The 15,379-nt window shown below is 45.0% G+C and overlaps 1 protein-coding gene across 5 annotated transcripts in view; it reads left to right on the top strand.

Annotated features, from left to right (window-relative positions):
• Nucleotides 1-1,611: 1,611 nt before the first annotated feature.
• Nucleotides 1,612-15,379, top strand: part of LOC135972084 (long-chain-fatty-acid--CoA ligase ACSBG1-like) — a 60,164-nt gene continuing 46,396 nt past the window's right edge. The window contains exons 1-2 of one of the 5 annotated variants that reach the window (XM_065579518.1): nt 1,612-1,723; nt 6,496-6,578. Coding sequence is in view for 2 of the 5 variants with exons in the window: in XM_065579514.1 (XP_065435586.1) it covers nt 4,313-4,536; nt 6,496-6,578 (307 nt within the window). In the remaining 3 variants the exon portion in view is untranslated. Of the gene's footprint in view, nt 1,724-4,297; nt 4,537-6,495; nt 6,579-8,959; nt 9,057-15,379 lie in introns of those variants that run through there. The other 4 variants (XM_065579514.1, XM_065579515.1, XM_065579520.1 and 1 more) reach the window with 4 other exon arrangements.

The following is a 15,379-nucleotide window of genomic DNA, read 5'->3' as shown; positions in this document are numbered from 1 at the left end:
CCACTCCACCCTTTCCATGAGGCCCCACCCCTGCCCTGCCTCTTCCCACGCCTTCCCTGCCCCCATTCCAACCCCTTCCCTGAAATCCCCACCCCAACTTTGCCCCCTCCCTGCCCCCAGTGGGAGCAGGAGGGGTGTGGTGTGTGGCAGGGGCTCAGGGCAGGGAGTTGGGGTATGGGGTGCAGGAGGGATGAGGGGTGCAGCAGGAGGTCGGGGTGCAGCAGGGGTGCGGCAGGGGGCTCAGGGCAGGGAGTTGGGGTGTGGGGTACAGGAGGAGTGAAGGATATGGCAGGGGGTTAGGGCAGGGAATCGGGGTGCAGGAGGGGTGTGGCAGAGGGCTCAGGGCAGTGGGTTGGAGTGTGGGGTGCAGGAGGGGTGCAGGTTACGGCAGGGGGCTCAAGGCAGTGGGTTGGGGTGCAGGAGGGGTGTGGCAGGGGGTCAGGGTGCGGCCGGGGGCTCAGGGCAGGGGATTCGACTGCAGGAGGGGCTCGGGTGAGGGCTCTGGCCCGGTGCGCACCGGGGGCAGGGCAGGCTCCCTGTCTGCCTGCCCTGCCCCTGCGCCGCTCCGGGAAGTGGACGGAACCTGGAGGAGGAGGGGCGTAGGGGTGTGTGTTGCTGTTGCTTCAGGCACTGCCCCCAGCATCTCCCATTGTCCGGGAACGAGCCAGACCCGCTCTAGGTAAACGCTGGGGAAGGGCTGGGGGGCTGCAAGGAGCTCACGGGTTGCAGAAAATAACCTTGTGGGCCCTGTTTGAGACCCCTGGCCTAAACCCTATCATGGGCCAGCCAGCTCAAGGTAAAAGTGCCAGCACACTCAGATTCAGGTGGACAGGACTTGAGTAAGGAGCAACACTTGAGTTAACTGTATAGTGAAGACAAGCCCTTAATAATGTTAGGCATGGTTAAAAGGAGTAACAGCAGTAACAATGTCTCTATTCTAAAGTCAGCAACTATGACATTGAAAACACACCAGATGTTTTTGAATAGGAGAATGCCATTTTTACAACTGCATTTTTCAGAATAGAAAAACACTCAAATTAGGACTATCCAAAAAGGGAGAGCAACTGGGTTAAGTTCATTGAGCTACTTAACTTAGCACTCCTCTGTCCTGTAGATGCATGCAGCTCCTCACAAAGACAAGGGAGGTTTGCATGCTGAGGTAATGGAGGAGCCGGCCCAAGGATCTGGACAATAGTTGTTGATTGACACGTCTAGTATAATAAGAATCATCTAGAGAAAATACTGTAAATCTGGACAGTGTCTTGTATTAAACAGGCAGGAACAAAAAGTGACCAGCCCCAAAAAAGGGCTTCCCATACTTAAGATTCCTGAGAATGATGGTTGTTATGAATCTTAAATAGAATTGAAACAGAAGTTGAAATGAGGCATTGAATAGGTACAACATACTATTTTGCCACAAAGTTAAGCAGAAAGTCACGGTTTAGCACCTACATCCAAAAGCTCTTGGCACAAGGTAGGTGTTTAATTACTTAGGGGTCCACAGATGAGGATAATGATTTGGGTATCCAAATTCTATAGCTGAAATCTGCAGTGCTACCTAGCATCTGTGGTTCCAGCCCCCCCAAAGCTATTGACATTCTAATATCTATTGCTTTGACATTAATCTTAGGTTCCGGAAAAGACTTCTACTTGCTGGAATTGTGAATGTTCGAAATATCATTTTGAACACATTGCAGCCGAAAGGAATAAATATACTAAGAAGGTAATTTACAAAGAGGATCATTTTTCACATTTGGTTTGGAGGTCTGGAGTAAACTACAAGATGTACAGACCTAGGAGCTACATTACAACCTCTTCTCTATTCTAATGAACACCTGATTCTTGATTCTTAATCTAATTTCCTTTTAGCCTTGTATTTCTGATATCCTGTTACTCAGATCTGTGTTTTCTGAATGGTTTTTGCTATTGGTTTATGAAATAATGAGGAACATTTGTAACATTCAATTACCTTTTTACTAAGACTTAGTTTTTGTTTGTTTAAATTTTGTTTCTTGATGTAAAATAAATATGGTTTAAAAGATCTTAGCATTAAAAATATATTTAAATATAAAAGAAATTTTATTGAGCAACATTTTTAAACTTAAAATATTTTGTTAAAATGTGCTAACAAAAGAACTGTCAGCAATATATTTTAGATGTTTTGAAATTATGGTACTATACATATTTTAAAAATAGTTTATTACTTATTCTTAGGGCTGGTCCCCACTTAGTCCGGACTTCGGACTAAGGTACGCAAATTCAGCTACGTTAATAACGTAGCTGAATTCGAAGTACCTTAGTCCGGACTTACCGCGGTCCAGACGCGGCCGGAAGTCTCCCCCCGTCGACGCCGCGTACTCCTCTCGGCGAGCTGGAGTACCGGCGCCGACTGTGAGCACTTCCGGGATCGATCCGGGATCGATTTATCGCGTCTTAACCAGACGCGATAAATCGATCCCAGAACATCGATGGCGTGCCGCCGGACCAGCCGGTAAGTGAAGACTAGGCCTTAGTTTTTAAATACATATGTTTAAATTGCTACAGTCATCTTCCTGGTCCATCACTCTGTTTATGTAACTAGAGTTGGCTGGAAAAATTCTGACAAAATATTTTTTGTTGGAATTTTCCGGTTCATTGTAATAAAAATATTTTGTGAAGACAGTTCTATTTTGACAGAGTTCCCACAGAACCCAGACATGGTTCTGATGGAAAACCTGCCTCTAGGATCTTAGACTTTGAAGCAGCCCACCATGCAGACTGCCCCAGAGCAGGGGTTCCATTTCTTTTTGGGAAGAATTTTGAAACTTCTGGTTTTTCTTCTTTACAGGGATAAAACCAAATTTCTAAATATTCATATCATCCACAAAATGGAAGTATATGTAACCTCCTCCCCACTTTCTTTAAGTCCCTCCATGGACTCCTCCTCTTCCACTGCATCGAATATAACCTGTTATCTCTACTTTCAAAGCCTTCCACAATCTAGTCCTACCATACATATCTGACCTTATCATAGGATCTCCCACCTTGTGTGGCTGATGATACCAATGCTTCTCAGACAAGTCCTTTCATGCTTTCTCACATGTTGCCCTTTAAGAGTGGGAGAAAAACTCCCAGTCAATAAAAAATTAATAAAGCCACTTCCTTATCCTCAAAGTCCCTCCTTAAAACTCACCTCTCCTGTGTACATATAGAAAACTGCAAACTGATAATGGCTAAGGAGGAAGTGAGCTGTGATCACTATTACTGACAGGCAAAGAATTGGACACATTCTATTATATTTCTTAACCTGTCTCTCACATCACATCTTGGTCCACTTCTTTGTCTCATCCACGTGTTATAGCTTGTCATTTAAATGATAAACTCTCCAAGATAGGAACTTTCATTTATATGTTTGTACAGTGGGGCCCATCCTGGTTGAAGTATTTAAATGCTACCTCATTGTGAATGATAAATAGTAATAATGATTTCCAAGATTATCGTATGGTTGTTCATTGTATTATAAAGTATGATTATCAACATAAACGATAGTCACTGAGATAGGCAGTGAACAGTAGGCCTGAACACTGGCTCTGTGCTACATGACAAGGGTATCTGAAATTCACTCATGCATTGTTGGGTTGGTTTTTTTTGTTCATTTGACTTTTAAAACAAAATTATGTCGTGTGGGGTGGAGAGTGCTTCCAGTGCTCCTGCAGTGGTGGAGGGAGGAGCTAAGCCTGTACAGTGCATACTGCTTTCAGGGCTCATGGATGTGGGTGTGTGAATACAGAGGAATGGGTTTTTGCAACTCCTTTAAAAAACTAGCCTGTGTTTCCTTCAGTCCTCTCCTGATGGATCTGTCCAGAGGGTGAGAATGGAGTAGGGTTAAGAGATTCTTAGTAACACAGTTCAGTTTAGAATTTGAAATATTAATAAAATCAGAAATACACAAAGCTATTAAAATTTCTCTGTAATGTATTGCATTGTGCAGTCAGTCACTTCTAAAGCAGGGGTTCTCACAACAAAATTTTTGGTGGCCTCAAAGTGCAGCCACCAACTCTTGCTGGTGGCAGCTCTGACAATTTTTCCTAAAATTCTTAATTAACTTTAGGAAAAACAAATAAATATACATACATATACGTGTCCAAATCATTACAATTTATTTATGTAGGGTATTTTTTTGTAGACTCAATAATAAAAATAATATACAGTTGTCTTTAGTCTTCACTGGACCTAAACAAATAAGGTGCTTTGCACATTCTTGTCTTTTTTTGTTGTTATTGAGAAATGCTGTTCTAAAGGCTCCACTCATTGACCATTCAGAGTTCTGCTCATGGAGACCTGTACAAGAGTTTGCCGGGGCTCGACCCTCTCCGGGGCGATGGGGAGCCACACCGACTCACTACCCACTGGGGCTGGGCACTCTGTCTGGCGGCAGGGTTTCCCCGGTGGTCCTTGCTGTCCTGAGAGGCACGATAAGCCCGACCCTAGCTTCGGGCGGACACCAACGTTATGTCCGGGCTCAGACCCTCAGTCAGGGCTGAGCAACAGTAAAAGGTATTTCAGCCCAGGCCCTAGGTCAGGGCGGGGCAACAAACACTGGGACAGGATCTCAGGCCCTCAGTCAGGGCTGAGCAACAGTATAACCTAAGCCACAACAGGCCTGGGAGAGGGGGAGACTGCCACTCACGGGTTGGGTGGCAGGGGGGGCGCAGGCCGTCCCACTCCACTGCGTCCCAGCCCGGGGCCCTAGCAGCGGCAGAAGGCCCGCTGCGTAGTCAGTGGGGATCCTGGCTGCAACACACTGACATAGGCTCCGGTAATGCTGCAGCCAGACTGGAGTCGGCTGCACTCGGGCTACTTCCACTCTCCCCCTCTGGGCCTACCTGAGGGCTGGTGTTGGCCTCGGGGGGGTCCTGGCTCATGGGTTCGTCCAGCCAGGCATCGTTCGGCAAGTCCAGCAACTCCTCCAGGTAGTGGGCGTAGGGCAAGCCCGGTGGCTCCTCGGGGTAGCAGGCGCAGGGCAGGCCCGGCGGCTCTTGGCGGCCGCCCTGGGTCACCGAGGTTTCCCCGCCCCGAGCTAGGCTGGAGATGTCTGGTCTCTTCGGCGGCTGGGGCCTGACTGAGTTCTGAGGGCCAGCCTTTATGCTTCTGGGTCACTGCCTGACCCTCGGAGGGGCGGGCTCAGTGCTCCCTGGCTCCGCCCACTCTGACCTCCGGATGGGCTCTTCCCTCTCCGGGGCTCCAGGGAGCCACACCGACTCACTACAAGACCCCGCAGGCTGCTGAGGTTTAGCTACTACATAAGCTCTTTCTCAGTGGTGAGAAAGAGATGGGAATCCTGCACTGCTGCTTGGAATATCTGGCATTAGGAGAAAAGTAATACTTACTGGCATTATTCTAATGTTTCTAAAACCATTTTAATAACGTTCATGAATCATTGGACACCAAAGATTTTTGCTCCCAATTTGGATTGTCTGTGGGGTGTTTTTTTTTTAACTATAAATATGAGCATTGTTGCTGACATCAATTTTTACAAAGTACTGCACTATACCAACTACGCCAGCCAGCAGATCTGGCTAGGCACACAGGAGAGCAGATACTGCAACTTCTCCAAGTGTGATGCAATGGGCTTGCAGCTTGTGCTTGCAGCTTGTGCCATCATTTACACCTGTGTAACGTGGGCATAAAAAGCTCCCAAATTCAAAGCCTCCACTCATTTACGATGCCATCACTGGTATAATGAGGGGAGAATTCTGATTCTATAGCATTGTGCATCCACCTGGCACAAGCATCAAGGACTACACAAGTGTGAGGCAATGGAGGATCAGTCTCATTGTGCCTGAGTCAGTCACAGGCCTCCTGGAGCAGGGTCTTAAAGGCTCAAATGAACCCTAAATACTTGAAGTAGCCAGTTGGTTTTTGTTCTGGTGGCCATTGGTTTTACGTGTGTGCAAAGGCGAGTATACGTTGTTTGCAACCCTGCAACAAACTTCTGTGGAGGGGCAAATTTCATCCTTGTGATAAAGATTCTGGTGCTTTGACAACTTTTTTTTATTGTTTGTAACAGGTGCTAGATTAATAGTACTTGGAACTAAGAGTCTCTTCCCCTTGTTTTTAATCCCTTTAACAGGTATAGTACAGATATCAGCAGTGAAATCTTCCACATACTGTATCGCCAACATGCTCACAATTTATACTCATACAATTCATGTCCGTGACTGCCGACAACATGTCAATTAGTGCCCAGTGTGATGATGTATTTGGTGATATTAACTTTATTCTGTAGATTTGGACTGAGATTTTATAATCTACACCATGTGAAATGAGAATATCAGCCATCAGATAGGAAATGCTTTCAGTCACTAATGTGGTCATATTAGAACTAGTGACCAAGAGGCGAAAAGGCTCTCCATTCCCAGGAGCCATATAATCTCTCCGTTTTGTAGTATGTAGTAGCTGATTTTTAAAGGTACTCTATAGATAACTTTTTTATAACTGTGTCTTCTGTCTTAGAACACTGACAGATAAACAGAACATCTCAAAAGAATCACTGACTTATTCTGAGAAGATCCAAGAAAAAGGCAAAGAACTCCCAGGTAAGCAAATAAAGGATATTTGTTTGAAAACTTGGGTCATTGCAGCTTGTTTCAGTTGTTCCAGTGATAGTAGGGACTGGAGAAGTCATGATATTCTGCATGATTTATTAAATAGGGAAAGAAACCTGAATTGAGAGAGAAATTTGCATTAGTAGCATATTATGGGTGGTGGTAGCTGCTCCATATTTAAGGTCTGGTTGAGGGATCCTTTTCTCGTAATCTCTAGTGTGTTCATTTGGCCTTTGTATATTCTTGTAAATTGTATTGAATAAAGTTCAAGGCTGGGTGTGACGTGCATGGCTGATGGGATAGGGGGAGTGATGAAGAATGAAAATAAAACTTGAACTGTGGTAAATCAGGATGACTCAAAACTGCTGGAAGGTTTGTGTAAACCCATGTGATCAGACCAATTTCACCAGGCTCTAGAGTGGCCTTCATCTGGTTTGGAGAGAATTACTACATAAAAGTGAAAAAACTAACCTAATTGTAGGCAGAATCTCACAGGGATCCCCTGTTAGCTTTACCACTGCAGCCTGTTCACAAGTTTTGAAATAATAGGAAACCTTATAGGATTGTGTGTGTTAGGCAATAACATTAGGCTGAAAAGATGAAGAAATGGCAATGCTCCACAGCAATCTTATATGCAGATTTTTAGCTACAGAAGCCATTCTAAGCTCACACAAAAGGATTTTTATTTAACAAAGGCATGGACAGCTGGCAGATTCATTCTGTAAAGCCAATTACAAACCAGAATAGTCAAATGTGATCGCTAACTGTCCAATGTTCAGAGTTCAGAAGTATTTGATGGGACCTTTTGGGACACAGATTACATGTATAGATAGTTACTAAGGCTCTGATTTAGCCAAGTACTTGGCATGCGCCTGACTTTAAGCTAGGGTGACCAGACAGGAAATGTGAAAAATCGGGACAGCGGGTGGGGGGGTAATAGGCACCTATATAAGAGACAGCCCCAAATATCGGGACTGTCCCTATAAAATCTGGACATCTGGTCACCCTACTTTAAGCACAAGCTGTCCAAATACCTTGCTGAATCAGGGTCTTATGTAAGTTTTTGTTAGCTTTGTTCTGCCATTTGTGTCAATGAACCTGTAGCAGGGTCCAGAGTCCATGTTAACTTTCTGTTTGACAGATAACAAACTTCATGCTTTGAGATCATACACAAGTACAAGTGCTGAGTCACAAGGCAAGGTTGGGGACTGAATGCTCAAGAATGTTATCAGAAGTTATATAGGAAAAAACTATGACAGTCACATGGTAAGAGAAGAAAGCCTTTAAGAAGGGAGAGTACCACACCCAGTTGTTATGGTCTAGGACTAGGCTGTATACCTAGACAGTAGGAGGGAATCCTGTCTGTTTTCTAGTAGAACACTTTTGTGAGTTTTTCTCTTGTTGTAATCAGTGGACAGTGAAAGTTCAGAACTATAACCTTGAGGGATAAAACTGCTGTTTAAAAGATGGATTCATTTTTTATTGCTGAGCCAACAGATCCATTCCATCTTGTCTACACAATCCCACAGGCTATGGGGCGAGGCCCAGATTTTCATATCCACTGAACCGATGTAAATCCAAGTAACCACTGAAGTCAGTGAGAGTTGCTTACTGGCTTAAAACTTATGTAAGTGGAATGAGAATGGGGTCCAATTCTAACATAATTGGCCTGATTCTCCTCTCATGAATGCCAGTTTTACATTGGTGCAACATAATTGACTTTAGTGGAGTTACTACTGATTTACCTCAGAGTGGGACCAAGATCCAGTTAAAATTTGTCTTAATTGTAAGAAGCCATCCAACTTGACTAATGTAATATTATAAGATTTGTTTTTAACTTATTTGCATCCCTTCCCAATTCCCCTTTTTTCGTAGGGCTACAGAGGTTCTCAAACTGGGGGTCGTGACCCCTCATGAGTCGCAAGGTGGTTACAGTGGGGTCGCGAGCTGTCAGCTCTGTGGGGCTGATAGCCCCAAGCCCTTATTAAATTGAATTACCCTCCCCACATTTTTAATTTATAAGGGCGGGAGGTGTCACACACAGAGGCTTACTGAGTAAAAGGAGTCACCAATACAAAAAGTTTGAAAACCACTGGGCTACTTAATGGCAGAGTCCAAATGAGATATTCTGTAAGGGATTTCTTTATTTCAATGCTTATAGACAACCTTTGCCTTAGTAGTTCACTGCAGTCAGTGAACAATGCATTCTATTATAATTTGCTAATGCTGCATTTTCCCCCACAGGAATAGATATAAGGGGATTTCACATGCTGAAATATTTTCGTACTTTTAGCCTAATTGAAAATGATGTCTGCTGTTTGTTAAATATATTTGCTTTTGGAGGCTAGAAAAACCTCTGTTTAATTTTCCAGGCTACAGGCTTATAAACAGAGGATTGATAAGATAGCAGTAGGGGCTAAAAGGAATGGTGCAGAGACAAGCAGCAACTTAAGGGAAGTATAAGGGCTGGTGAGTACAGAACAGAGTATTCTTTCATGAGGGCCACAGTTAGTAAAAAGGTCTTAAGAGAAATAACACTTTGCCAGCTTGTTAAGCCTCATACTTTGTTGTAGGGGGGTTTATGGTTTTGTTGATCAAACCATATTAGAGGAGAATGGATGGTCTCTTGGTTAAGTCTCAGTTCTGGGAGTAAAAATAATTCAGTTCTAATGCCAGCTCCATCACAGATTTCCTGTTTGAAGCTGAACCAGTCCCACTGGGCCAAATACTGCTCCTATTCAAGTCAATGCCAAAACATGTGTTGACTTTAACAGCCCAATCCTGTTCTGACTGCTCTCTCAGGCCTCAGTTTCCCTTACCATAAAATGGGGATAATTCTTACTCCACAGGTGTGTTATGAGTCTAACTTAACTAAAGCTTGTAACATGCTCTGAGATCCTTGGATGAAAGCTGCTGTAAATATGGGCTTGGCAGAAGTAGATTTGTATTCTTTTATACAGTAGAACCTTGGGAATGGAGGTTGTTCATAACTCTGAACAAAACGTTATGGTTGTTCTTTCAAAAGTTTACAACTGAACATTGACTTAATACAGCTCTGAAACTTTTCTATGCAGAAGAAAAATGCTACTTTCCCTTTATTTTTTTAGTAGTTTATGTTTAAGACAGTACTGTACTGTATTTTCTTTTTTTTTGTCTCTGCTGGCTGACTGTGTACTACCACTTCCAAATAAGGTGTATGGTTGACCAGTCAGTTCGTAACTCTGATGTTCTACTGTAATTTCAATAGAAATATCAATGTTTTTTTAAGCATTTTTTCTATTTTTAAGTTTTCATAGTTGCAGGAACTAAGGGGGGGGGGAAGAGTCAGACAATTATTTAATGACAGATGTTGCATTTGAAAAGTTAAAGCTTTATAACCATTACAATACAAATTATCAACATCACATGTCAAAATAGACAAAATAAATAGCCTTAAATCAGACTCTGATATGTTCTCAAGCATAATTTCTTACTTTGCCTATCTGTAAATTTCAGTGATCATTGATGGAAATATTTTGTCATTGGTTTGTGTGTGTAGGGTGAAATGATGTTTGTTAACATTTATGGATAAAAATTGAATCTTTACACACCTATATAAATGTACAAAGTACTATTATATATGCAGTGCTTTTAATCTTAAAGGCATTTCACAAATTGACAAGCATGTGCATGGGGATATAGTATTTGTGGTCAGAAAAAAACATAATTTAGAGGGCTGTTCAAATTTGTTTTATTGAAACTGTTTTTCACTGGAGAACTTGGTTTTCAGCTAAACGAAATTTTTCATAAAAAAGTATCTGCTTTCCATGGAAAATTATTATTTTTTTTGTTGAAAAACCAACTGTCTGAAAACTGAAATATTTGTATTTGGATCTGCCACTGTGGTGCCTCGAGAGCTGCAGTTAATTTGCCTTATGTCTCCCATTCGCCTCTGGGATCAGGCTTCCATGAATCACTGCCTCCCCACCAGAGGGAGAGACCAGGGTACATCCCAGGAAATTTAATCCAACCAGGGAGCTCAGCCCATAGAGGAGAATGGGGGAGGGGGGGAACATGAGGCACCCAAACTGCAGTTCCTATAAGGCACCGCAGTGGCATATCTGAATCAAAATATTTTGGTTTTCATTATTTTGGGGGTGGAAATCCTTCCTCAGGGGAAAAAAAATTCTGACCAGCTCTAATATGCAGTGAATGATTCAGCCAGCTGTCCCCAGAATCCAGACAAGTAATCTTAATCAGTGTCATGCTTCAGTAGGGAAAAAGTGACGCAGAAAAGTGCCAAAGGGGGCAGGAGCAATCAGAGCTGCAAGAAGAGGGCACAAAAACCTTTCCATCTGCTGCACCAAGGAATTTTAGGCTGCACTTAGTTGTGCTAACCCCTTTGAGATGAAAAGGTCATTTACTTTGCTGATGGGCTCAACGTATTTACATATACAATTTGCTACGTCATAGTGCATTTAAAAAAAAAAAACAATATGAAAGAGTCGTTTTTTAGTTCCACATTGGTTTCAGTTAGTGCTCTGAGTTCATCACCCGTCTATACCTCTAATACAATTTGATCTTCAGACTATGCATAGTAGTTCTTCAACTATGCGTGGTACTTATTTTGCTTTTCTGAAAATGAATAATCATCTCATTCAGCTGTTAGCCAGTAGTTCCTTCCCAGGCTCTTTCTATGTCACCACGTGCCTCTGCTATGTGAGAGCAGAAAAGTTGTTTTCATTTGCTGCTGCTCTTACAAAGCCATCTAGGAAATGGAATAATCAGCTCCTTTAGAATCCTTTGGTTTATTTCCAGGATGCAGAACTATTTTCAGTTATTCTTTTTCTACAGGCAGTCACATTACAGACACTGAAAGGGTATTCAAGATCACACAGCTATCCTGTATACATGTGTAAGGGACCAGGATGTAGGCAGTCATGTCTAGTGGTCACAAATGGCCTGAAGCCTACCCACCAGGGACAGGAGTCACCAGGCCAGAGTTGGAGGAATTGCAAGGTCAGGTCCCATAAACAAGACTCAGGGTCAGAGTCAGGCCTGGTCAGAGACTGGCATAGACGACACATGGGGTCACATGCACCCCAGATTTCTGCCAGGATGGAAGTTGGGCTGAGCAATGCTAAAGGGACGTGCCTGGGAAAGGCACCAGCCACGAGCACTCCTGCTGAACCCTACTATTTGTCACCCAGAGCAGGGAAGTGAGACTGGACTGACAGCACAGCTCTCCGCCAGAGGGGGCACGGGGAAGTGTGCAGCTACAGTTACCTGCTTGAGTATGTGTCTGGACTAGCCTGCTTGGGGTGCACGGAAGGGAGCTCAGGGAGTCACTTGGGGCAATGGGAGAGGGTTGGCAGTAGGGCCCGGGGGAGCTAGGGGTGGGGTGGGGAGCCCAGGGAGGTAGCAGGGGCCAGGGGCAATGGGTGGGAGTCTGGGAGAGGCAGCAGGGGCTGGGGCAATGGGGAGGTGGGTGGGGAGCCCAGGGAGGCATTGGGGGGCCAGGGATGATTGGGGGATGGGCAAAGGCAGCAAGGGCCAGGGACGATGGTGGGGATGGATGGGGGTCTGGGGGAGGCAGCTGGGGCCAGGGCACCAAAATACAAGTTCTCTCAGGGTGCCATTTTCCCTAAGGCCAACCCTGGCAGGGCTGGTCTTAAGGGTGGGCAATCACCAAAGATGCTATGGTCAGGGGGGTGCCAGGGTCAAGAGGGTGTTGGTGAAGAGTACCTTGGCAGTCACCAGGAAGTTGACCGTGGCAAGGGGAGGGAGGTTCTGCCATTGTGTCCCCCGCCCCCAATCAGCAGTTACCAGTCACTTATGGCTGGAGATCAGAGGTAGTGTCAGGTTAGACTCAAAAGACAGGAATCAGGGTTGAAGTCAGACTGGAGTCAGAGATCAGGCAACAAGGCCAAGTCTGGTGTTGCAGCAGGCCAAGGTCTGTGTGATTACCCAGACAACTTCCTGGGGCAAGTCCTGGGGTTAAGTAGAGGCACTTGGCCAATCAGAAGGCAGCAAGATACAGTCACTCTGGGTCGCATAGGTGGTATTTCCTGCAGCACCTACTCTCCACAATGCTCCCTGACCATGGCCTCTTGGTGGCACTGTGGAAATATTTGCTACCGCAGGCTCTGCAGACCTGGTTTCCAGTCCCTGGGCCTTAGAATATGTCATAGCACTGCAGTGACTCAGCCTAATCTCAGTGAGCCTGATTCTGTTCCCAGTTATGCTGGTGTGAATCAGAAGTAGCCCCACCAAAGCCAGTGTAAAACTTGTACAAGTAAGAGCAAAATGAGTCCCGGTAATGTTCTGAAGTACATTTTAGTTGGTGTGGATAATAAAGAGTGTAATGTGACATTTAACACTTGTTTTTGGAGAACTGTTGAGCTACATACCATGTCTGCAGTGAGTAGAAATTTGGATTATTCTTTTGAGACACGGATCTAGAAGTGTTGCTAACATGTTCTCTTCCCTTAAAGATGTGCTATCTCGGTGAATACAATAGATTAGAAAAAACATATTCTGGCTCTGTATTGCCTATTTTTTCTTCCAACAAGGAATCAATCTGCTCCAGAAGTCCAGCTCTTCTTCACCTGCTTGAAAACCAGAACACAGTATAGTTGTTCTTTCTCCTATATGCTTGTGATATGTAGCAGCAGGAGACCCATAATTGCATAATCAACAACTTCCTAAGTGGCCAACTCCAACAGATAGGAGAAATGAATTAAACTGGCAATAAAGATTATGACTGGTGGAGAAGAAACCCTGAGTCTTGCATCTTGTCAACATAGACATGAGGTTGTATCTTTCAGTGTTCTCCCTGATGGTTCGAGTATATAGTACAAGAGCGTCTATTGATTTAGAATGTCCAACTTGAGCAGATGTTTCATCAAGTTAACTGCTTCCTGAAGTTTCCTGGGTCAGGATTGTTCTGCCCTTGCAGGATGTCAAGATGCTCTTAGGTTTTATGTGTCATCCAATCCATTCAAAGAGCACGGGTATCATGTTGGAAGTCACGAAGAGTTTACGCATTCTGCAAATCATGCTTAATCTTTAGCAGGTATCAGCAATGATTGACACCATTTTATGATTCAATGACTCCAGGAATAGAGACACTTTCCAGATTATGGCACTTCTACAGCAAGATGTAATGGAGGACTCCCCACCCAATTTTTAAATAATTGGTTTTGTAATGAATACCCATAAAATGTCTAATAGTGCTGGATGCTTTAAAAAGAGTTTGACAGAGTTGAACAGGGGACATTGGAATTGTTGTGCTATGAGTGACTCTCTATTGCCTACTTCCTTCTGCTTTTGAATTAGTCTTCAGAACATTGCTTCATAGAGCTGTGTCATAGCCCTCTCTGGAAAGAGCGTCCCAAGTGAAGTGTGGAGGCACAAATCTACTGGAGTCTTGTTGTTTATTCAAAGTAATGTTAATTTGAATTTCCAGTCTTCTCTTTGAATAACACTTCCTATTCTGTTGATATTTGTACAGCAGATAATATGCATTGTTTTTTGCACTAACTTATTACATCAGACTGAAAATAAACATTGCCAGAGCACAGATTCACAATTATGTCTCAGGCAACAATAGACTTTGCAAGAGTGACAGCACAAAATGTAAATGAATAATTGAGGACGAACATTTCTGGGCTGTAAGGGACAACCTTATGATACTATTTTGTACTTCTATTGTGCATCCATGCTTTGAAGATGTCAAAGCATTTTTGAGGTAGGCAAAAAATATTATCTTCATTCTGCAGATATACCAAACCACAAAGAGATTAAACCCAAGGTCACCAGGGCCATCTCTGGCTTTTTTGCCGCCCTAGGCAAAAAAGCCACCCGCCGCCGCTCCCCAGCGCGGCAGGGGAGGGTGCCGAGCCCGGTTGCAGGTACGCAATCCCCGACCGGCCGGAGCGCCGGGGGAGGGCGGAGAGCCCAGCCGGGGCTCTCCGCTCTCCCCGGCGGCCAGAGTGCCGGGAGCAGGGCGGCGAGCCCGGCCGGGGCTCTCCGCTCTCCCCGGCAGCCAGAGCGCCAGGAGCAGAACGGAGAGCCTCCGGCGGCCAGAGCGCCGGGAGCAGGGCGGTGAGCCCGGCCGGGGCTCTCCGCTCTTCCTGGCAGCCAGAGCGCCGGGAGCAGGGTGGAGAGCCCGGCTAGGGCTCTCCATTCTCCCCGGCGGCCAGAGTGCCGCGGGGAGAGCGGAGAGCCCCCGGTGGCCAGAGCTCTAGGGGGAGGGCAGCGAGCTCGCTGCGGCTCTCTGCTCTCTCCGACCGACCGGAGCACCGGGGGGAGGGTGGCGAGCCCGGCTGGGGCCCTGCTCTCCCCGACCGTCTGGAGCGCCGCAGGGAGGGCGGCGAGCCAAGTCGCAGCCCAGCTCTCGGGCCGGAGCGCCCCGCCGTGCCGCCCCCCTCCAGGCGCCGCCCCAAGCACATGCTTGGTGGGCTGGTGCCTGGAGCCGGCCCTGAAGGTCACACACTGAGTTAGTTGGCAGAGCTGAAAGAGAACCTATGAGCCCAGACACACTATAACCACTAGATGATATATTCATATTTTTTATTTTATTATAGCCTGTGGTAGGTGTAACTTGGGGATAGTATTGGTCATTATTCTCCTTGATTTTCCATTTTTCATGACAGTTGAAATTTTTGACATCAATCTTCATTTTGATTACTAATTTCAATGTTTCTGATGCCTTTTACCCAGTGATCTCAAAGCACATTACAAGCTTTAATTAATTACATTTCAACATCTCTGAGGTGTAAGGATTATTATCCTCGGTTTACAGATAGGGA

The sequence above is a fragment of the Chrysemys picta genome, unplaced genomic scaffold (assembly GCF_011386835.1).
Source record: "Chrysemys picta bellii isolate R12L10 unplaced genomic scaffold, ASM1138683v2 scaf364, whole genome shotgun sequence".
Classification (NCBI taxonomy): Eukaryota; Metazoa; Chordata; order Testudines; family Emydidae; genus Chrysemys; species Chrysemys picta.
This window is presented reverse-complemented; position numbering and strand designations above follow the sequence as displayed.